We start from the raw sequence: 24,725 nt of genomic DNA on the forward strand, positions 1-24,725 counted from the left end.
TTTATGCATGTAATATGTTGCATATTAAAATAATAAATTTCACATATTTGGAGTCACATATTTTGGAAAAAGAGATTTTTGTTGTAAATGCAGCATATTGTTATCAAAGCTCCTATTTTTTTTCAGTTTTTGGTATATGATGGGAGTATAGGGAGCTTCCGCTAAATTTTCAGCATATTATGGATGTTTTCCTTATACTGTCAATAAATATAAGCGAAACTTTAGCATTAATATTTTGGGTTTTAGGGGGGTGGCATTCCCCTCACATAAAGGATAATTTCTTATGCACAAGTCCTATCATTGGTCTCATATGTAGGCTATTTTATTTATTTTTCATGTTTAATTCTCCCATTTTAATTATAACTTCTATTCTATATGTTATTTCTAATATGAGGGGGACGTCGTCCCATTCAATTCCCACTATCAAATTTTTTTACTTTATCATGAACTGTCCTTTGAAAATGACAGTCACCCATGAAAAAAGGGGTGCCGCGTTGGCGCAATCGTCCCTGAGCATATATGCAGTCTGTACGAAACGAACAGTTATTACAGACCACAGCTTATATATACAATACAGTTATGAAAACTCCTATCTTGCCCATGAGAAGCTTTTGGTTCAGAGCTCTGAACTTGGCGCCTCCTCCAAGCGCGCTCCGACGCGTAGATCGTACTACAACACCATAGCCGGGAACGCAATTTTGTTTTATATTGGCATCTATGCTGTGAATTGCTCCGACTTTTAGATTCAGACTGCCAGTTTCCTGTCTCCAGCCGCTAAGATCGCTACCGCGCACTGTGTCCCAAAAATAAATCGAGTTTTTATAACTGTATTGTATGTGTTACAGACACTTATTTTTAAGCTGTATTTGACTAAATTGATTCATTCGAGGCGTCATCAAAGCGAGGTATTCGCCACAAGACATGTCTTAACGCCAAAAAAGTGATGGTCGCGAAAATTAGATGGAAAACTAAGGTGGCTTATCAGACAGGCTAGTGAAAATTATACCGGCTAGTTGCAAATAACGCGTGAAAACAGTTTATGCAACATGTATCTGAAAAACTGGTTCAAATAAAATGATACCTGATATTTCCCTCTGTTTTTAGAATTCTGTAAAACTAGCGCTTTACTAAAAATACAAAACCGACGCAACAGAACAGGATTAAGAGCAGAGAAGTCCTTTAATAGCCTGAAAATCTGAACACAATTCAAGCAAGCGTAGTTTTCAGGGAAGTCCCAAATTTCGAGAATTTTACAGATATGGGGAGGTGTTACGAGTCAGTTTATTGAAACCCTTTTTTCAGATATATGTTGCATATATTGCGAAGCAGTGATTTTTGTTTTAAAGTTTCGACTTTACTTTCTTCAGTGCTCTTTACTTTCTTCAAAAAGCTTGTTGTTTTAAGGTAGTTTTTGTTCGCTTTTAGGTTTTTAATATGTACTCAATAAACCTTGCAGGTTCGTCTGTGTCTAATGAAGTCAGCATGAGTTTTTTTTCAAATAGGGCATTAAATGTATCTTAGTTCTACTTAGTATCTCTTAAACTTCCCTATAAAAAAAACTGCAATTTTGTCGTAAAGAGTCTAAGGGGTATTAAAATTAATCATCCTGGTTTGTCAATTTTTAAAACGCCTTTTTAAACTTCCTGTTACTAAGGGCCATGGTTGACCTTTTACATGGTTGCAGCAACCATGAAAGTTTATTGTGGAACGAATTTATGGAACTTTCGAAAGGAGTCTGAAATCCCACGAAAACAGTGTAGGATGAAAATGAAAGGTGCAGTGTTGGAATCATCATGGTAGAAAACCCTATGCAGGAGAATTGAAGCCACATTCTACAACAAGGAAAATCACTTTTTTACACTGGTAGCACGGACGTGTTTCCTTTATATTGACAATAAAAAAAAAAATTATATTGACTTTTAGTTTCATCACCTAAAGTAAATCAAATAAAAAAACAAGTTTTTTCAACTGAAAGTAACGATCAACATTAAATCTAAAAATGACAGAAACTTTTACGTATATGAGGGGATCACCCCCTCGTCATTACATCGTTCTTTACGCTAAAGTTCGAATTGTGTTTCAATTCTTTAAGAATTACTCCTGAATCATAAAGGCCGATCAAATAAAATAAATAGCTCTTTTAAAAGTACTAAAAAACTTCAGCGTAAAGAGCGAGGTAATGACGAGGGGGTGACCCCCTTATATAAGTAATCGTTTCTGTTCGTTTTAAGTTTTAATGTTGCTCCTTACTTTCATTAAAAAAACTTGTTTTTTTATTTAATTTCTGATCGTTTTTTTAAATAATGCTTAGACGTTCGGCTTCCCCTCCATGAAAAAATTCCCTTCCTCCATGGAAAGAGCCCCCCGCGTAACACTCAACTCCCCGACCCCTTCACTAGAAAAGCTCCCCCTGAAAACGTCTGTATACTTCTCAATAACCAATACTATATTGAAACAATGGCAAAATTTTGATCGGGTGACTTTGAAGTAGAAATGAGCGTTGGAAAGGGACTAGCTGCCCTCCAATATTTTTGGTAACCCCTCTCCCGCTCTTCTACGATCACTGGTCAGCCGTGCAAAAATTCCACATTTTTGTACATAGGAGCTTGAAACGTCTAGAGGAGGGTTACATGGTATGCTGACTTTGATGGAGGGATTTTCATTAAGATCACTTAATATTTTTTTTTTGGGGGGGGGAGTTTTCCATCTTTTTCAAAAGTGGGCATACCTTTCAGGCTCGTAGCTTTTGATGGGTGACATTAAATTTGATGAATTTTTTTTGCATATTTTGAATAAGCATCTAAATTCAATTCTTTTGATGTATCTATTGTTATCAAGACTCTTAGAGTCTTGGGTTTCTTACAGTTTCGGTTTCTATTTAGCCGCATCGCTTCTTATTTACAGTTCGTTACCTCGAACTGTTTGACAAATAATCTTTCTGTAAGGTTTATCCAGTATATCTAAAAGAAATAAAAACTAGTAAAAATTATTCTAAAAAACAAAGTAATTCTTACGGAAGCAAAGAGCGAAACTGAAACTTAAAACGAAAACAATTATCGTTTTGAAGAATACCCACGTAATATATACCTCCTAAACTGCCTCAACTAGACTAACTCGTGATATCTTCTGATGTCTGTTGAATTTGACAAATTTGCTGTGTAAGTTCAGTTTGAGTAAGTATCTAATGTATGATAATAAGTACTCAGTAAAGCGCAAGCATTAGTTTCAAGTTACGAAGGGGTGTAGTGGACCCCCTCCCATTTAAATTAATTATGTCTGTTTCAAGCTTGAAGGTCGATCTTTAATTTGTGTTTGAAAAAAATAACTTAATTTCTGTTCTTTTTTTCTCTAGTAAATAGTTTTTTTCCATAATTTAATTGGGGGGGGGAGGAAATAATGAAAAAATTTATTCAACAATGTGAGTAAGAAGTATTCGGAAATTTGGAAAAATCACAATTTCAGTTGGGGGGGGGTCCTGGACCCTTAGTCCCCCATCCTCTGTGTGCGGGCCTTGTGGGACAGCCTTTGAAAACTCGTGTAGATGTTGAGTTTAATTTGAATTCAGTGAACTGCAACCAAGTCCGGCGAAAGAATCATGACCTCCCTGATCTGTCATTAATACTACTAGAAGATTCCAGAAGGTGAACATTAAAGAAAATAGAATATGATAATGGTATTAGAGCTAATTTGGAACTGTGTTCAGATCAAATAACTCCTTTAGTGAGATCAATCCAAACTTGGTCTAACTAGCCTGATTGATAACCTTATAGCCATATCCATCTCGTAGATGGTTCCTAAATTTTGTAACAAGAAAAGTTAAGTGACTGGAGGGGCCCTTACATACCTGAATTACTCACCCTTTGAATAGCTGCTGACAAGTTACAACCGAAATGTTTCCAACCCCCTTAGCTTCATTGATTTATTAGATAATAAATATCAATCCCATGTGATAGTGTTGCATCTGGCGCGATTCCCAGGATAGCGATAGAATTTGAACGAAATAGATCTTTTAATAATTAAAACAATTGCATAAAAATATAAATGTGACTATATCTATTAACTTCAGTAATAAGGAATAGGGTATGGTCGTTTTATTTGACCTAACCCTTTGTTCAATGTTCTTGGTGGCGCATTAAGATGTTTCGTTTCCTCTCTGATATCTGTGGTCTTCGCTACTTTTTCAATAGTGCTACTATTTGGCTGTGTATTCTCTTGAGTTGCTGCAGTCGGGAATCGATGTCTTAAATGCCCTAATTTGGGGAGACTTGAAGCTTTTATATTGTTTGTCTCTGCTGCCGTTTCATTAGGAAATGTTTTTTGTTCTTTCCCCTGGTATGCCAGCACTTCCCTTTCGTTTCCTTTGAAGTTACGGTTCGAAACGACTTGTTCGACTGTTTCTGTGTCGGTCATTCTTATAAATCTTGACACCGGTTCTGCAGTTGCGAATATACCTGGATTCTCTGATAATTCATTATTGCTGAATTCGCCTTCTAAAGGCAAGTTTCCAATTCCAGTTCCAAAAAAATTTGTACTTAATATGTGTGCCGTTGGTTTAAAGCTTACTGGAAAAGGGGTTTTGGCTGGTTCCAGAGTTTCTGAACCTTCAGGTAAAAGGAGAGGCTCATTGCTTGTACTGGTTATGGGTTCTCTTGAAGTTTGAAAGAATATATTTCCTTCTTTTCTCTTTCGCCCATCGTCTAATTTTGGCTCCAAGTTTGTCAAGCTTTGATGAAATATATTGCTGTTTAGGGCAGTGTCGCTCAGCGTTGGCGCATTAACGTCATCAGTATTTTGGCTTGAGTTTTGCTGAACTTTAGAAAAGGTCTTGGGAGAACTTCGTAAGGAATCATTTAATTTTTTGGTGATAGTGTCCAGTATTTGACTAGTATCATTATCATTAAGTTGCATCTCTTGTGATTGATCTGTTAATTGGGATAGACCTTTTGTAGCAGGCCCAGGAAATGGAGACAGATTTTGATTTTGACCTTCAAGACTAAGAGAACTAATTTTAGATGTTTCAGGGGTTCTATTTGCTGATTTACTTAGAATTGGAAGAATAGTAATAGATTTAGCTTCCTTGTTGTTTGACTTTTGTTCCTTGGTGCTAGTGTCTCGATCCAAACTTGGGTTTTCATCTTGAATTGTATTTCTTGCCTTTGAGTCTTCTACTAGGTCGTTAAATACCAATTCATCTACGGTCCTGTTCAGCTCAAGTTCATCGTGTGTCTTTATAAGCTCTGCTACTTTCACCTTGTCAGAGCTGAAACTTGTATCACTTGAACCAGGGCTCAGTTCTACACGGCTTTCTTCTAAAAACTCATCTCTGCCTTGAGGATCTTTAGCATTGATTGCGCTTGATTCTTTACGGGCTAGGTCAATTGAGTCTGAACTTGATTTTCCAAAGTTCATGAAGGATTGGACTTCATTTACTGGTACTGCGTTCGATTTGTGCCTAATTGGTGTTGTAGGTTTAAAAATCAGTTCAGTTTCTGCAGCTTCGTTCTGTGTATTTTCTTCTGACAAAAGCGCACTCGAGGCTGGATTGATTTTAGGACTAGACTCGGATGTCGGCCTTATAGATGGGACTTGAAGTTTAATCGAAGGATTCGTCGGTAGAGTTTCAGACTTGGCTATTGATTCTTGTAATGGTGAATTGAAATTCCGAGTGGGCCCTTGTGGATCGTTGGGAGAAGGTTGGCCTTGTGCCGGAATTTGTGGTGATATTGGTATGTAAAGAGCTGGATTGCAGTTGCCACTATAGGTTATCCTCGGTCTATACCCATTTTCGTCTGCTTCATACTGTACAGTTTGGACACAGCCGTCAGGAAGGTTTACTACGTATCCACTTTTCCATATAGCAGATAGACTCTGATGCGGAAAATATATATCTGCATTGCAGTTTCCCTTATATGTAATTTTTGGCTTATATCCGTCTTCGTCTGCTTGATACTTAACTTGTTGTTCGCAACCATCTGGATGTAACACAGTATACACCCCATGTACTGTATCACCATCGCCAGTTTCCTCGTGTGATTTTATGTCATTTGTACTGCCATCGTTTATTCTCCACGAGTACTTGTAGCTCCTTTGTGCAAATGTTAAGCTACCAAACAACATCTAGAAAGAAAATAAGAAATAAAAAAACAATCGACTGGTATTTGAAAGACTTATATCATACAATTAAAAATCTGTATATAAATCCTTATCGAATCAAACGATTTTCTAAAATTTGACAAACCATTACGACCTCTGTCAACTTTCTATCGTGTGTATCTCGCTTATTTCTTCGAATACAAATTTTGAAGATAAAATAAGTAAATCCCTGTTGGTGTAATATTGCATTATCTAGATTATAATATGCACTTTGGTAGGCTTGAATACCCGGGCTGAATTAAAAATTTTCGAATATAAAATAAAGCTGTGACAGATTAGATCCCTTTATTTTGATTTAAAAAATGCGGATGTTTTTTTTTCTTCTTTCTTTATCTTTCTCAACTATACATTTCAATCAAAAATTTTATCTTTTTTTCTGAATATTCTCTCCAAATTTTTAAGTCTTATATATTTGTTATTGTTATTCAAACTCTTAATAACCTGAATCTACAGACTTGGTTAGGCAATGCTAGACTAAAACAAGACATCATCAGTGATAACTGTATCAGATTATATCACTTTATAATTTGATGAACTTTGAATCACTCTTGAGAATTATGGACAAATCCTTCAATAGCCATGCTAAAATATTAACTCCTGAATTAATCGCTTTTGGTAGTGAGCTTTGGTTTTCTGTAAATCGATCATTTTTGGGGTCATTTCGATTATAAGAGAGTCTTCTTGTGAGTAGGGCACTTTGAAATAACAATTAGGAGATGTGGACCTTTTCTTTTAATTTTTGCACATTGGACCGGGAAAATTAAACTCGCGTTTGCAAATAACATCCATATAAATTAAGACGAAAATATTTTACGTCAACACAAACACAGAACATTTCAAACCAGATGATTGTCACATCATTATTATTCTGGGGAGATGAAAAATCATATTAGTCAGGGACCTATGAGGGGGGGGTCTGGATCCAAGTGCACCCCAAATCCTGAATTATTTAATTTCTAGGTACCTCTTATACAAATTCTCAAATAAAGATTGTTTTTTAGTATTGAGCCCCCACTCCCGAAGTTTTTATTGGGCCCCGCGAAATTATTGCTGCATACGTGTCTGATTTTTATACATTTCTTTTACTGATATTGTCTATTGGTTCTCTCCCTTTTCTTCACTCTCACCCTGTGCTGCCATTTTCAAAATGCTACTCAATTTAGACAAACACCGATTTATCTTTTTTGTCTAAGAAATTTGTCTTTGTCCCTATTGTTTAGTTTTTGGAATTCATCGCCTTGTCAATTAATTGATTCTATTCCTTTGGTGTGTTAACCCAGGTGTCAAATCATAGAATAGTTATTTACTTTATCTCGTCTTGACAACTATCTACCCGAAAAAAAGTGATCACCTTAGTAACCTGCAAAAGTTTTGCAGGTAAGCTCAAGAACTAGGATGTCGAATCAAACAATTCGTGGTATCGAACTGAAAGTAAGGAGCGACGCGGCTCAATGGTAACCGAAACACCAAAAAACAGAATTTTAATAACAAAGCATCAAAAGAATGGAATTTTAATCTGATACGAAATATGTTAAGTTCATTGAGTTTAATATTACCCTTCAAACGTTAAGAGTCCGAGAAAATCTACCTAATTTTTTGAAAAGGGGGGAGGAGGGAACAGCCCCAAAATGTCAAGCGATCTTAATGAAAGTCACACCATCACATTCAGCATATTAGCAAACGCTAATGCAGAGGCCTCAAACTCTTATATACAAAATGTTGAACTTTGCATTTTTTTGCCAGAAGAAAGATCACAGAGTCGTGTTAATTTGTTATTGTTTTTTATATATTTTTTTCAGGGGTAATAGAAGATTTTTTTCAGATCCTAGAAGATGGGGTGAGGGCTCATTTGATTGGAAATAAAAAAGCTCTAGTACCTTTTTATGTGGCCCAAAAGATTGGAGGGCAGCTAGTCCCCCCCTCTAACGCAACTTTTGCCCCTAATTTCACCCTATCCAAATTTTGAGGTAGACGTTTTGTTCAGCATAGTTGAAAGGTCCCATTAACTACGCATTTGGGGATAATATGACCCCCTGCCCCCTGGGGAAAGGGCTGTAAATTATGAAATTTTTTACCCGTTTACCCATTATTTACGCATAGCATTTGTTACTGGGAAGCATACAGAAATTTGTTTGTGTTTTTTCGGGGGGGGGGGTCTGGTTGGGGGATTTTCCACGATGAGAATTTTCAGTGGGGAAGGAAGTTTCTGGGGGTGAACTTTGCAGGGGTTTTTTGCCTACTAAATTTATGTGGAGATGTTCCGGGGGAAATTTTCAGCGGGGAATTGCCTGGAGGATTTTTCCATGGAAGAGTAGGGGGATACGTGAAAAAAATCTCCATTGGGGAATTTTTTCGCGGGAGCAACTTTCCACACGCACTGAAGGGATTTCTGGGAAAAATTTCCACGGAGGGGGATTTCCGACATTATATGAGAAACGATCAGAAAGTAAAGTCCTTTCAAATGAAAATATGCCAAGGAAAACTTTTCAGGCAGAATCGTCCGCGAGAATTTTTCCTGGAGAATTTTCAACATGAATGGACTTGCCCGGGGGGGTATTTTATAGGTGGGTGGGGGATATTACCTGGGAGGATCTTTACTTTGAAGAATATTCTATATGGGGGAGAGAATTTTCCATGGAGGGAAGCTTGATTTCCCGGCATTATTCGAGAAACGATCAAAACATTAAATATAAAAAAGAACAATCTTTTTCAGCTGAAAGTAAGGAGCAATATTAAAAATTAAAACGAAAAGAAATTATTCTGTACTTTAGAAGGCTGTCCCGTTTTAATACCTCGTTCTTTACGCTAAAGTTTGACTTTTTGTCCCTATTCTTATAGAAAGACTCCTGAATTACAAGTTTGTATAATTAGAATAAGGAGCTTTTTAAAAAGTACTAAAGAACTTTAGAATGAAGAGCGGGAGATTTAGGTGGGAGCAATCCCTTAATATACGGAATAATTTCTGTTCGTTTAAATTTTTAATGTTTACTTTCAGTGGAAAAAACTTCTTTTTTATATTTAATTATGTTCAGGTATGAATCAATAATTTGATGGTGGCAAGTTGAAGCACAGTGATATATTGACACCGCGTTAAAATAGATGTTTGGATTTGAAAGAGATTACATACAAAACGAAAATAATACGAATATCCTGAGGGTACTAATTAATTTTTATTCATGTTTTATCCTTTTTTTGTCCTAAATCTTTATTTTGAAAATTTTTCAAAATTAAAATATTGGTCTTGTTTAAAGCGATCTACGAAATGGAGTATGAAGTAGGACTATGGCTTGGAATTGCATTTGTTTTTTTGAAATTTCCTATTTTTAATGGAGCAAACATAGCGTTTGGCACAAAATCGTGTTTCAATGGCTCATAGGCTACACAGATAAAGATAGAAGTCTACTAATTTCGCATTTGATGTACGCTGTACGTTTTGAAATAAAACGTATTCAGCTTCACTATGAAACTCTACCAACATTTGAAACTTTTTAAAATACTGACTTACAGGCTTCCACACTTCCCTTTGCATGCAATTTTTTTGAATTATTTTATGTTAATATATATGAAGTTTCTAATTGTCTACTATAAGGGAAATCGTGCTGTCGGTTGGACACGAACCAACAACATCGTGTATATTAAGTTAGGTAAGTATATCGCGGAACTACTAAGTCTCGTCCTTAGTATTTCCTAAAGTTGTAATTTTAGCACCCATAGCTTGAAAAAAAAATTTAATTTGTATATTTGATTTATCAATCTTTTGACTGACAAAAAGAAGACTAAAATATGAAACAAAGTTTTTTTTTGTTTATATATAAAACATTTAAACTTACTGCAATGAACAACTTCATATCACTTGAGCTTTGAGTTGACTATTAGTTTCGAAATGTGGTTCAAATATATATACCCATTGAGGTGATAAAACGTTTGGGGTTGAGTAGAGCAAATCATAATATTACACCCCTAAATGATGCTTTTTATAGCATGGTTAATTGCTTTGCATTGACAGGTGATATTTTGCCTTTTATTGCTACAAGTAGGTCGCTCACCTCAACATAAGCTAACAAAACGTCTTCAGGTATGAAGCATTTTCACAGACGCTTTTAAGGCTTCAATCTTTACTGCCTAAGTTTATACCTTTTCTTACTAAATTTATTAAAAAAAAAATTCACCAGAAGTGGAAAAACTGTTCAACTTTTGTTCTGAGTGAATTTAAAACATAACACGGGCTGAAACTACAATAATTAAAATGTCAAACCTAAAACGAGGCAATGAATGAAGAAATGAAACCTAAAATGAATAGCAATTACTATTAGCAATGGAGTGGTATTTAAATTGAAAATATATTGCCATAAAGAATTTTAATGTTATCCCCCTCCCAATTCCCAAAAGGCGAGTGCCTTGCACAAGCGTCATGGCACGAAAATATCATTTGTACTTTACTGAAAACTAGATAAATTTCGTGAATTAAACGTTTTGGCTAGTCAACTGAGTTTTTATACCATTGAAAGGAATCCATTAAATAGTTATAAAAGAGTGATGTAAGTTACTAACATATTAGGTCTTCACAATAGAACTAAATTGATTTACACAAATATAGTTATGTCGAAAATTATATCCTGAGTGGTTTCGTAAATAAAGTTTGAGTGGTTTTTCTTAAATTCTATACTAAAACAAACCGTCGATTTTGTTTTTAACAAAGTGCAATCGATATATTAGCCTTTTGGGAAGTAAAGAGCGATTTAAAAGCTAAAACGAGTGAAAATTGCTATGGCTGAAGAAATGAAACCTAAATCGGGCAGAAACTAAAAAAAAAAAAATAATAATATAAGACCTCTGGGGTCAAGACCCCGTTGAGTATTGCATCAACTATGATCCGTGACTCACTGTTGCGAAGCACCACATGCAACTGTCCCATGGACAATAATTGTATATGCTTCCGTATCACGTTTGGAGATGCGTTACGTTTATTGTGAGTATTTATTTATAAGGTCAGCGTGTAATTTAGAGAACTTCTGAAATAAGTTTTGTTTGTACGAATTGATCACCAGACTCTGTGTCTACATTATTTTTGCTTTTGCTTGTAATAAGACTAGGCTGTATACTATTTACTGTGGTTAATGAATATCCGTGAAACTGCTCATTGTGTAAACTCTTATTTCTTAGTGTACGGTTCTTTCTCAGATTTCGAATAGTGGATGTCTCCTTGCTTATTTTCATAGTATTAAACGTCTGAAATATGGTGAAGATCAAAACAAAATTTCAGCTAAAAAAAAAGAAACTTCTTTTTTGAAGTCACTATTCTCCAAAAATTTATGAGATATGCGGAAATTTTGCATAGGCTGTCTTAGAGATAATATGAAGTTCTATTAGATTTACAAGTTGTTTGATTTCTAAACGGTTATCTTCGAAGCTAGGGCATTTTACTTATGCAAAGTGTAGGAAATTGACAGAATCAACACCTCAAACCAGAGAGTCGCAGAGAAAATTTTAGCTCCAATTCTGTCAAGACCAAAGTCTGTATATCCGCGTAGGAAATGTAGACTGTCAGGTGTCACCCAAGAATGGCAGTTCAGAGTTCGGTATCGCCTCTCTTTCATTACCTTTGGCTCATCAGTTGCGTTTTGAATTTGAATCTACTTGACTATTTAATAGTTTGTTTTTGAAAGCTTGAAATGAAAGTAATTAGGTATATAGATATTTTGTTATTCAACCCTTTAAATCATCCTTATGACCTCTTTGAGAGTCACGCGACACGTAAACTAGTGATCTTGATCTTTCATTTGCGTAATCTTATATCGTAGGGATCTTTTTAAAGTTGTTATTGTCTTTCCATCCGCTTCGGTCGCTGAACTTTAGCTGTACAGGGTATTTGAAATGAGGTTTTCATATTGTTACAGTATATCTCCTGTTTCGGGGATATGACATTTTTTTATTACGAAATTTCAATCAGCATATTCTGTCTGTGGTAATTCAAACTGTACTATGTGATATTACCTCCAAAACTAGGATTAGTAGCTTGCTCCATAAAACAGAGCATGTTAAATGACACAGCATTTGCACTGGATTCTGACGAAAAGATAATTTTTCTTGGTTTGGTCTGTTTTGATGGGCTGTTTGGGGCTGAATAGCCTCTTCTTAGCTACGTTATGGGCTGCCTCCTCTTAGTTGCATAGTATTTATAGACACAAGTAAATATAATGAGTCATAAGTAATAGGCTTGAGATTGTCTGTGCCGGGTTTCGACCATTGTTGAAAAAAGAGCATCGCCAAACATGGAAAATCATGTTGTGACCTAGATGTGCCCAGGATTGCACAAGCCTCCATTCAACTGGAGATCCCTGGAACTTCTTGTTGTCTGGTTCTAAACCGACTTAAACGCTTCATGCTAGACTTGGGAAGATGTGCTAGTCCCCGCCCTGCACTGGTTCTGGGACCGTTGCTTTTCCCGAGGCCGTATTAGTTTCAATGATCTAAAGAATATGTAAATTGCAACTTGGAATGTTACAACGTTAAAAAAAAAACAATTATCTTATCGACATTTTGAGTGACGAATCTAGACGCTTCGAACTGGGCTTTTAGGAGTTTCAGATGTATGAAATTAAGTGATATAGAAGTTATTTACTCAGGTGGAAGGATTGGGTGCTTAGGTAGGGAGTAGGGCTTACGATGAATACGAAAGCTGCTAAGTCAATTGGGTTGGGAAGGTTTGAATAATAAAATTCATTTCATGACTAAAAAGTGCAGGGTTTCAGGCATAGTAATAGAGGCCCCTGTAGAACCGACAGATGGAGATAGCAGTAACTCAGATGAATTTTACTTGCAGCTACAGGAACAAATAGACAGGATCCCAGGTAGAAATATAGTATTTTTATCAGGGAATTTTAATGCCCAGGCCGGCAGAAATATGGATTGATGGTATCCTAGTAGATGTGAAATTGGTACAGAAAACGAAAACGGTTTCAAGCTGTTGCAATTAGTTTAGTTATAACCAATACAGTATTTGGTTACAAAATGGCCCAAAGCTTAACAAGGTATTCATATGATGTTTTGGTGAGACAGCTAACCTTATTGAGGTTAGCTGTAATCATGTAACACTCGACTTTCGAATAATAAGGCCCTTCTGGACAAAATTTCCCACTGCTACTATATTTGCTTTTGACGTCGACTTCAAAGTTCCGAGAAAAGGCTCACGACCACCCACCCTAAGAAAGTTCCCTCTTAGCTCTTTTAGCCCCTGACACCTGAAAAGAAAATGTGACACATTCTCAATTCCTAAATTACACCTGGGGGAGGAATAACCCTTATCTGAAGCTTGCCTTTTCTTTTAGAAACTTTTTCAATGGTATTCTATTTTTCAATAATTCTATTTCAATAATGCTATTTTTCAATGGTAGACAATTCGCTTCAGTGCTAAATCAGGTCCTTAATATCTCGGACGGTAAACACAATATAAAATAGTTATTCAAAATCAAAGACCTCTTTGATCTGGGCATATCTGGGTCCTTTTGAGTCTCAATGAGCTTAACGACCATTGTTGATATCCAGGCTGCCAAAATCGTGTAATGCTGCTGACTTATTCTTTAGATCGTCATAGTTACAGACATTTCAAATGTATTTTTTAAATTCAGCTGGAGCTTTGCTTGACAAATACATAGACACACAGCTTGCTCTGATTATCTGAAGAACCTGCGAATTCTTTTAATTTGCTTCTTTTTTTCCAGAGTGTAATTTGATGCATATGGAGCACAAGGTTTTATATTGACTTCAACCCAACTTTTCAATCTTGTTCACGAACTTTTAAAAGTTGTCTCCAACACCTCGTTGTTTGTCATGCTGTAAATGTATTACTAGTTGTTTATAGCTAAATTGCAACATAATTCTGGCGAGTAATTTCTTTTGGAGAATCGTAGCCTAGCTTTGAATAAATACTACAAACTTGAATTCAGTAAAAATTGAACAAGGTCTTGAATCCCTCTTATTAAGGGCTTTTGAATTAAAGATTTTGTTTTTGGTACATAAAGCTATTTGCATAAGCTATTAGCTTATGATACTATTGTCTTCCCCTTGTTATGCTCTGGTATTTTCAAAGGCGCTTATTTCAAAATATTTTGCTTTCTATTTATGTTTTAATTTTTAGGATAAGCAAGAGTATTGGTGGGTTTACTTGACTGATAGAAAAACTCAGACAATGTTAACAGCTCCGTTTTATGTAACAAATTTGGTAGATAAAGAAGAAATTCCGATGAGATTTACTGCACCTCTAGCGCCTGGAATTTACACATTCACATTGTGTGTTAGGTCGGATTCATACCTTGGGTTTGACCAGTTCAAGGATATTAAGGTAAGATGGGTTGCCACTTTTTTTTTTTTTTTTTGCTCCTTTCGTGTGCTAGGTAAATTAAGATGTATAGATTAAGCTCTCGATCATGCCTTCAGGCAGGGGGAATGAAAGCAGGAATCTTTCCTAATAACGGCTCGTATAGTATCCAACCCCGCGTCTCCGAACTAGAACGAATTCTCAGAAATCACCTCTCTAGTCTAAGATATCTTCCTCCCCTTCCAATAACAATTTTCGGTTGCAGAACTTCCAATGTTTCTTTCCGAGTTTTATAAACGGTTAAAATATTTAGAAATTAGTTTTTACACAACATTTTATTTTTTATTCCGAATCCTATTTCACTGCCGGTTTAAAGAGCCACTTAAGGACTTGACCAATATGATAGGTATACAATCCAACCTAACCTAACCAATCCAAGTAAGATGCTGTAAGTTTTAAATATACATTGTAAAAAAAGTATTCAGATCTTGAAGCAAATTAGAATTGTTGCTGGATGAAACTTTTGGGGTAACATTTGAATTGAAAATGGCGCTGCTCGTGGAATGGTGCGTATTTGTAAATCTCCAACGGCAAAAAAATAATTTTATGTGAAACTTTTTTGGGATGGTGGATGCTTCTAAAAAAGCTAAAAATAAAAGGGTTTCAGCATCAGCACAACATTTCGAATAGTGCCTTTCATTATTTAATGGAAATCTGCCTCTTTTTGTGGATTACAAATGCGTAGCATTCTGTATGGGATATAATTTGAAATTTCGAAGCTACTCCTTGTTGATCAAAAGCATAGAAACCGGCAAAACTGCTGGGGCAGATTTGTATATTTTATGCTTTACGTGGATTTTATGATGAACTGAGTAATAGTCTGCATCATTCGCGAATCCTATATGTAAATGGCTTAATCTTTGTTTACTCGTTTGTTTTTAAATGTGTGGCTGTCTATTAACTGGCATGCGAGTCAATCTGAACTATTATTGCTTCTGACAATTCGCTTTACAATTCGAATTATAAATATTGCAAACAAAACGATTCAAGAAATGAAAAAAAACAACGAGTACAGCCACTATAGATATGCTAACATAAGTAATTAAGAAACTTGGTTCTATCCAAGTATCTACGCCTGAATGATGTTACTAATATGATGTAGACAGCTAAATAATTATGTAACATTAAGTTCCTCTTTAAATCCTACAACTCTTTATCTTTTACTGTTCACTTTGTTAATTCAATCTAGTGGCATTTCTTACGTCTAGAGTGTTGTAGCATTTCTTATGTGTAGGGGCCTGTTCAGTGGGGGGGGGGGGGTCAGTGTGTAACGTCTGCTAAAAGTAATCATATGCTATTATTATTATCATGCTAATATACTAAACCAAATTTCCCAATCTGAGCAGTTAGTCCGTCTTTTATTGAATAACAGTGGTCAATTCGGCACTAGGCAGTTGATGAATTGGCGTAGGCCTCGTAAAATGGTTCAAGCTTCAAATAATGAGAACAATCGGAGAACAATAGAATCCGCCAATTTTAGACATGAAATTGGGAGGAAAATGGATTTAAAAAAAAGAAGAAGAGAAAAAGCGGCAATTTAAATGACACATAATTTCCTAATAGCTAATTGGTAAGGCCGTTTGAATTTAAATTGCAATTATATATCATCTTAAGTGCGTATTTGTTAATTTTTTATTTTGATACTGCGTTTTAATCTTTTTAATGTTTGCTTGTACTGCCGTCATATGTCCTCTTAGTCCAGTCAAAGTAGCATTACAATTATCTCAATATTGCAAATTTTACTTCGATTTTTCAGTTTAACTAGTTGCCTCCTGAAAGTTACCTCAGAGCATTTTCAAGTGCTTGTTTGTCCATACGTGTATCATATATATTTGGTTACCAAATGATCTTTGGTAGTGATTAAGTATGCGTGATAGTAATATAATCTTCTGTGTTGTTTTTTTTTTTAGTTCTTCAATTTCGCAAAAAAAAAAAAAGAACTGTTCAAGTAAAACTGACCATCTTTTGTTCAAACGGCATTAAAAATATAATCGAAACGGCAATACGGCAATATATATAACGCAATATATATAATATATAACGGCAATCAAAAGTTATTGAGAATATAAGGCTATATGTGCCCAGCATAAGATCTATCAAAATCAAAGCAACTATCTTCTGAATCACCATCATTAAATAAACTGGTTGTCTCAAATTTCTTTTGCTTAAAGCTTAATTTCTTACATATGTGACGGCCAATGGTTCACCAGTTAAAAACATGGTGGCTTACATTATATATCATTTTGAAACAAAAACTTTTGTGTCTGTAGATGGATGTGAAACGAGCTCCTGAACTGCCCAAAGACCATCCCCAATGGGATATATCCTCGGATGAAGATGAAAAGAAGGAAGCATCTGCTGTTGAATCCGAGTATGCTACTGATGAGGATGACGATGCAGTCATTGAAGACGAAGAGGAAGATTAAAACGAAAATTTAAGCAAATATTCTTAACTTAAAAGAAGGAAACTTTGTTGATAACACTACTTATACAGAACTTTTTTCTGTGAAATTCTGAACTACCATTGGTATCATTTTTATTAAATATGATAGTTTAGAAAATTTCTTTTGCTATCATTAAAGTATCGTTTCATTAGACCTGATTCATGAAAGTCTTATGTTTGAAAAAAAAAAATTCTATTTACACAGCAAATTTGGTGTAATGAAGTTTCCCTCTTCAAACGTTAGAATACTTAAATTTTGTCTGTATGGAATGTTTCTAGATGTTTTCTGCGAGTCAGTTCATAAGGGGTGATGGAATGAAAAAGTAAACTATTTATTTTAGTACATCTTTTTGTTTGGAAAAAATACATTTCATTTTGATCATTACCTTCTGCACCTTATTACTCACCTTATATTTCTTTACTATTATTTGAGATTCTTATTTTGGATTATTTGGTAGGTAAGTCTAGTTAAGCATTATTTTCTGACATTCCAACGGAGAAAGTTTTATAAGTTTTAATGTTACGCGGATTGCCAACCTTATAAGATACTGCTATGAATAAATTCATTATAGTAAGAACGGTTTATTTATTATCTTCTTTTTTTTTCTTAATTGGCTGTCAGTGCTTATTTAAAGCCAGTGATTTCTGTAACTTGAGAACTATGAATGAAATTTCTAATTTGTTTTTCAGCCTAAATTCATTTAGAAGTTTCACCTAATTTTTCCTTTGAAGGATTTTTCTTTTAAGTTTACTTTTGACTATTGTAAATTCGCATACGATTTATCTTAGTTATCTTCTTTTATTTTTATAAAATGCAAAAATGTCTTTTCATCAGTAAATCAAAAATAGGGAGAGCAAATGTGCGGCATCAAACGTTAATATTTTGTGCAGAAAATGTATTTTGTTTCAAATGAGGCCTCTAGGGTGGTTTTTGGATATTAATGTATTACGTATCTAACTTGAAGGTGTCAAAAATGTTTTTTCATCCTGGACAACCGTGAAATTTGTTCCTTGTTGTGGGTGTTAATAGTGACATAGTGACGATAGTACAGAATTAAAAAGAAAAAACTACAACTAGATTTATTGCTAGGGTAACTCCAAGTTTTGCTGTAACCTTTGGTAGGCCTCCACGACTATAGTGTTATGGGCTGCTAAACTTTAAGAATGATGCGTTTGAAGAAGAATTTTTCTTTAAAAAGATGAAGAAAAAGAGGACGTGCCTCTTATTGACGGTCTCAAAGTAGCTCATATTGAGTTTCTCCTACATGTTTGAATGTTACATCAGTTTGATTTTATGTCTATCACCGAGTGGCTACCCAAAAACGCTTTATTAATAGTCTACGTCATTGAGCTATATTATTATTTATAATCGTTGAGTAACCACTTGCATCAAGACCAATTTTCCTTCTCTAAAGTATATAAGAAATGAACAAAAGGCAAGCTGATTAGTATATGTAATAGGGGTTGCTCGTATGTAACCCCTCATCACAGAAGATAAACACGTCTTGTATTTTTGCGTTTCATGCTTACATGTACTCCTTTTAGTAGAAGAGGAATCGCCAAAGAATGAAACTTTGAGACCTGCTAGCACCTGGGCTATATTCTTCAGTGGTCTAAAAAATTTTAATGAACGATTTACTGACTGTAGGAACCCTCCTACCAAATCTAAAGTGAATGTGGCTCTAGTGTGGAAGGTAGGCGAGCTCTAAACTGGTGGGCTCAGAAGGGGCAATTGTCCCACTTCAATTCTCTAATTATACAAATTAAAAGCCTTAAGAGACTCTTGTTCAAACAGTGTGCAGTATGCCTATTCTGCTGCTAAAAATTTGAAATTGAAGGGAGGGGGGTGTTGAAGAAGCTAAGCGGTCACCTTTCGCCCCAATACAGATTGGAAATTGGGTTGCATGGAACCGCTTGAAACAAGGTACAGTATATCCATCTTACTGCTTAAAAGTTGCTGGAGGGGGGGTGGAGCTCTATGCACCAAATCATACATATTGATAATCATTGCATATCTTGATTCGAGCAAGGTATACCATGTTTACCTATAGGAGGGACGTAGATATCAAATTGATCTAAGGCATAAGTGCATAAATGAAAAAAAAAAAAAAATCTGAGTTGAGGAAAAAGAGTTAAAAAGATCAAGTTACAGAAAGTTCAATCTGTTTTGTGTCCCTGATTTCTTTTGTATTAAACATTGGTTCTCAAGGAAAAATATATTTATTTTTAATCCATTTTAATAATGATAATTTACTTCAGAACTCATCACACAAAATAAAAGAAAGACGAAGCATAAAAAACTAGATCTACGTTGCATGGGCAACGTGAGGTGTTGCGACAACCTTTGTCCAGCTTCGCCGAATAAAGTATTGCGAGAGCAACAATTTGGTTTTGTTTCCTCGCTTCAATTAAACGCTGAAGTTGTTAATTTGTAAGGATCTTAAAATAAACACTAGGTACACCAACTCACAAAAGTTGCAAACCTCTCATTGCAACTCGCAAAAGTTGCAAACCCGTCATCGCTGCAGATGATTGTAGCGTAACAGCCGATTGTTGCTTACAAGTCCTCTACATGTCTTTCCACTGGAACCAAATTAGTCTTACCATCAAACACACCGAAAACAAATTATAGGTACACCAACTAGCGAAAATTGCGGAACCTTCATTGCCGAAGATGATTAGGCCTATGAGCTAACAGTCGACCGTTGCTTATAACTCCCCTATATGTTTCAAAATTGGTATCATCCTATTTTTGGTTTCAGTGTGTACCTTACTATTGAAGTTGTCAACCCCTTTAAACTTTCAAACTGTTATATCTCATCAAGGAATCAAGAGCTATCGACTGCCGTCGAAAAAAAATCTCTGTCTTATTTCAAAAGTTGACTTTTTTACCGTAGGCCAAGTTTCTAACGTCACCACTTAGAAAGGAGCAAAGGATAAACTCTAATTTCTTTACCAATTAGATAATTTTTAAAGTTTAAGATGTACATCTGATACCATTTCTGTATCGGCCTTTTTTGGTTTCTGTGTGTACCTTACTACTGAAATTGTTAACCCCTTTAAACTTTCAAACTGTTACATCTCATGAAGGAATTTTTCTACCAAAAAATGGATGACATATACTTTGATCAGCTCATTAAGAGCTACCGACTTCCGTTGAAAAAAAAAAAAAACTATCCATCTTAGTTTAAAAGTTGACTTTTTGCAGTAGGCGAAGTTTCTAACTTCTGCACTTAGAAAGGAGCAAAGGATAAAGTCTAATTTCTTTAGCAATGAGAGAACTTGTAAAGTTTAAGAGGCACATCTGAAACCATTTCTCTACCGCAATCCCAAGTGCGAAAAACCGAAGGATAAACTCAGCTGAAATCACGAACAGAAATGGGTAGAAACAGTAGATGGGAGCACTTTCGGTCACTACTCTTTTGTTTCTGTAAATTTTTCTATTTATCACTCAAAGAAGGTATATTGGCTATGGGGCCAGGTAACTGCCGCATACATTTAACACTTATAAAGTTTAGTCCATCTTCAATTTGAAACTGGTGCCTACCTGCTAGAACGGGGCTTTTTACTCGAAAGCAGAAACATGGTCTGATGAAACGAAAGCTTGACTGCATAACCTCAGATAGTTCTCTCTGACATAGGCTATAAAACTCGAAGTCATTTCACTCACTATAGGCTCTGGCTCAAGAACAAGCAAAAACCATCCTTTTTGGCCCTAGGCAGGAGCTCTACGAAGCTTTCCAAAATGCAAAATCATATTCATCAATCCGGCCTAAGGTCCATACTTTCCGTAAAAAACGCAGAGGTTAGACCCTTGCCACTTTCTACGAATAAGCTGAAATCGAAGTGCTAGAAAAAAAAAACACGACAAAACCAAAGTGTTGATCTCGCAACACAATTAAATACAACTAAACACAAATAAATACAGAACATCAAATACTTCGATAAATTAATGTAATATTGTTAATAGAGACTTGCTTTTCTACAGCTAAAACAGGGTCAGCTAAGCTGAATTTTCTTACAAGATATGAGTTGCGAGTTCGTTGGGGGTGGAGAGGGGAAACGTAGAAGATATTTTATGAAACGAAAGAAAAGTGAACGAAGTTCTGACTTATCAGTTTTAGTTAACATTTCCAAAACGGTGCTATGTATAAACAATGCAGTAGAGCAACTGAGTTAAAAAGTTTTGAAAGAAGACGGCAGTTGAACCGTAGCTTATTTATCACAAAAGAAGCATACGATAGCCCCACTCGGCGTTTGAGAACAAGGAGTTATCGTTTTTTTTTTATATAGGAGCCAATGGGAAAACCGAGGTACGTAATGTGATTAACTGGCTTGATCCTGCTGTTTCCGAGAGGAATATCTGCTGGTGTTGCGTGCTTGCAGTTGAAGAATACAACTTCGGATGTTTCATCATTGAATTCAAGACCAATTTTGGCATTATCAGACTGTAGTGATATTAAGAAGTCGCTGATGTGCTGGATAGTGCTACTTAAAGCTCAAAATGTCATCTGCATTACAGACGAGAGACGAATTGAGACAGGACAGGATGAAAGGTGAGGAGGAAGCGGACTTCGCATCAAGAAGTCCATTGATGAAGAGTGAAGGGGGGGCGGAACCTTGACAGATACCTTTCTCGACGTCCATTAAAACACAAGGAGTGGGTGTGTGGTTAAAAGCAGAATGGTACATTGTATGGCCATCCGCTTTCGATGATGAGTGAAGCACTAGGCGAACTCTAAAGCGAGAATGCATTTCTCGGAGGGCTCTGATGTATGAAGGTCTCACCCCACGTTTTAATGCATGAAGTAACATGGCGGCGTGAATGAGAGAATCAAACCCTTCTGCTCATATCAACGCGTTCGGGACAACGGACAAAGCAGGGCACAACCGAGAAGTGGCTGAAACCCGAACTGACATGGTGGAACCTAACACTTAATGTTCAGGTGTCCAATTTTTACTTGGCGACCGTGACCGGAAATAAAAGACAAAGATCTGATGTTATTAGTCGGTTTTCTGTAAACTTAAAAATCCAGACTATTTTCATACTTTAAAAGAAGAACATCCAGAAATGGAAGTTTCAAATCCTCTTCTTATTCTACAGTTAACTTTGAATCCTCGCCCCTCCCCTCCCCCGCAAACACATCTAAAAATTAAAAGATGTAAAAAATGATGTGTTTGGGGGAACTTAAAATTAACTGTAGAATTAGAAGAGGATGGGAAAGTTCCTTTTGTGGATGTTCTTTTTTTGGAGAATTAAAATAGTCTGGATTTTTAAATTTACAGAAAACCGACAAATAACATCAGATCTTTTATTTCCGGTCACGGTCGCCGATTAAAAATTGGACACCTGAACATTAAGTGTTATATTCCACCATGTCGCTTCGTAGGAGGATCATACATGATCCTCCTACATCCCATTCAAAGCCTCCCTCTTTACACCCTCCCAAGTAGTTTCTATTCCCCTTAAATGTTTCTTTATAACATCCTCTCACTCCACCCGAGGACGTCCTGCTTTTCGCAGCCATCTAAGCCTTTCTTTCATTATATCCCAGAAAGCCGGATGATATACGGTCAGCCAGTCAGGTACTCAAAACAATCCATAGGCAATTTATCTGGAAAAAAGAAGCAATTCTTCCTCCGTTTTTCGGAGCGTCCATGCTTCAAAACCATACTTGACCACTGTCAGCCCTGTAGCTTCTAATCTTGGTTAGCAGACTTATCTTTCTATTTTTAAAGTTTTTTTTTTTAGCTGTGTTAAAACATCCTTAGCCTTAGCTATTCTATTAACACTGCCTAGGTAAGTGAGGCTGTCCACTTGATCGGTCTTTTCGTTACTCAACATCACCTTTTCATCTTCAGTTACTCCTAGCCTTTGCAACTTAGTCTTCGTAACATTAATTTTCAAATATATTCTTGCACCCTGAACTTGCAAAACTTTATTCATTTCGCTAACACTTTCATCTAGGATGCTTAAATCATCAACATAATATAAGTCCAGGAAAGTTTTACTTCTCCATCTGATTCCGTGTCTTCCCAATGCCTTTGCTGAGCTCATTAAGACAAAGTCTATCAAAATGATCCATATAAATGAGGATAGAACACAATCCTGCTTAACTCCTGATTTAATACGGAACCCGCTACTAACCTTATTTCCTACCTTATTCTCGTAAATAGCACTAGTTACTTTTGTGCATTTGTCTGGTATATCATACAAGGATGAGACCTTCGCTGGAACTCTTCTATCCGCTGAGTCAAATGCTTGCTCATAAGCTATAAAACTGAGGACCAAAGTTGTTTAGTGACTTAATCGGTAATTTAAGAGTGAAAACCCGGTCGACACATCCTCTACCCCTCCTAAAACCACACTGTTTTTCTCTTGAAACCTTGTCTACAGCATCTCTAAGTCTAAAAAGTATTATCAAAGTAATTTGCTACCTACTAAAACCAGGCTAATACCTCTATATTACTTTCTTATACAGGGGTTTAATTAGGGTTTAATTAGGGTTTTCCAAAAATCGCATAATATTACCCGCACCTGGTGCCATTATTATTATTTTTTTTTTTATTGCTTTTAGTACTGTCACTAATTCTTCCACACAAAATATATTTTCCACAACATCTAAGGTGTCACAAACTTACATTCTCATCGATACCTTTTCTTGTAACTCTTATCACGGTTAAGCACATTCTCAACACATTCTGCCAATCTCTCTTTAACTCTTTGCTTATCACTAATTGTGGTGCCATTCCTATCTTTAACTGAGACAAGTCCAGATTAACCTATAATTAACATACCAGTATCTTATGCCGTATCTTTCAGAACTTCAACAACCTTATCTATGACCTCCACTTCACACAACCTTAGTTCATTTTTTAATTCTTTCTCCATTTTCTTTACATTCCTTTTATTTTCATGTGATTAATCACTCCGATAATTTCTGTACAAGAACCTCCTCCTCTCTATTATATATAAAGCATTTTCACTAATATTCCTAGCTGCATTCTAAACTTTCTTCCCTAGGACACCCTCGCCGACTTCACATACTACTTCCATAAAAATTATTCCATCCATCTTTTACATTATCAATCGCTATTTCTACCATATATCCTCATTTCTACAAGTGAAATTCGTCCGAGTCACTATTATCTTCGTCAGTCGGTTCTACAGGGACATATACTACTATGACTGATACCAACTACTTTTTTGGTAATAAAACGAGTGATTAACATTCTATTATCAATACCCTCCCAACCTAAACAAGACTTACCTTCCTTATTGACCATGAGCCCTACACCCTGTCTATATACCCCATTCTTTACGCATGAGCAAATAAATTCTATATTAACTAATTCCATGTTTCCTACTCCTGTGATATGAGTTTCTAAAACTCTTAATAAATCCAGCTCGAAGCCTTTAAATTCGTCGGTCAAAATGTTGATACGATAGTGATTTTTTAACGTTGTACCATTCCAAGTTGTATTTTCATATTCTTTGATTCATTAAAACTGTTGTCGCCTTAGGAAAAGCAGTGGTCCCAGAACCAGTGCAGGATGGGGACTAGCACATCTTCTAAAGTCTACACAAGGCGCTTGAGCCGGCTTAAACCCGGACACCAAGAAATCCCTGGGACCTCCAGTTGAACGGAGACTTTGTGTAATCCTGGCCCCATGTCGGTCACAACACTTTTCAGCAGGTTTTTAGCATTTGCCGATGCTCTTCTATCAAATGGGGCTGTAAGCCAGCACAGA

The 24,725-nt window shown here is 35.9% G+C and overlaps 2 protein-coding genes across 3 annotated transcripts in view; one reads left to right on the plus strand and one right to left on the minus strand.

The window, feature by feature from the left end:
- LOC136041966 (translocation protein SEC63 homolog) overlaps window positions 1-17,551 on the plus strand; it is an 80,927-nt gene extending 63,376 nt beyond the window's left edge. The window contains exons 11-12 of the mRNA XM_065726786.1: window positions 14,291-14,494; window positions 16,801-17,551. Of these exons, the coding sequence (XP_065582858.1) occupies window positions 14,291-14,494; window positions 16,801-16,956 (360 nt within the window). The 3' untranslated portion in view covers window positions 16,957-17,551. The remainder of the gene's footprint in view (window positions 1-14,290; window positions 14,495-16,800) is intronic.
- Window positions 3,980-20,646, minus strand: LOC136041973 (uncharacterized). Of its 2 annotated transcripts, none has more exons than XM_065726804.1 (2): window positions 20,521-20,646; window positions 3,980-6,117 (listed from the first exon to the last, which is right to left on the minus strand). In XM_065726804.1, the coding sequence occupies exon 2, from the start codon at window positions 6,115-6,117 to the stop codon at window positions 4,063-4,065; it is 2,055 nt and encodes a 684-aa protein (XP_065582876.1). In that variant the 5' UTR covers window positions 20,521-20,646; the 3' UTR covers window positions 3,980-4,062. The 2 variants fall into 2 exon arrangements, with proteins under 2 accessions (XP_065582876.1, XP_065582872.1); XM_065726800.1 differs by lacking the exon at window positions 20,521-20,646 and adding an exon at window positions 9,984-10,021.
- Window positions 20,647-24,725: the final 4,079 nt, after the last annotated feature.

The sequence above is a fragment of the Artemia franciscana genome, chromosome 2 (genome assembly GCF_032884065.1).
Source record: "Artemia franciscana chromosome 2, ASM3288406v1, whole genome shotgun sequence".
Lineage (NCBI taxonomy): Eukaryota > Metazoa > Arthropoda > Branchiopoda > Anostraca > Artemiidae > Artemia > Artemia franciscana.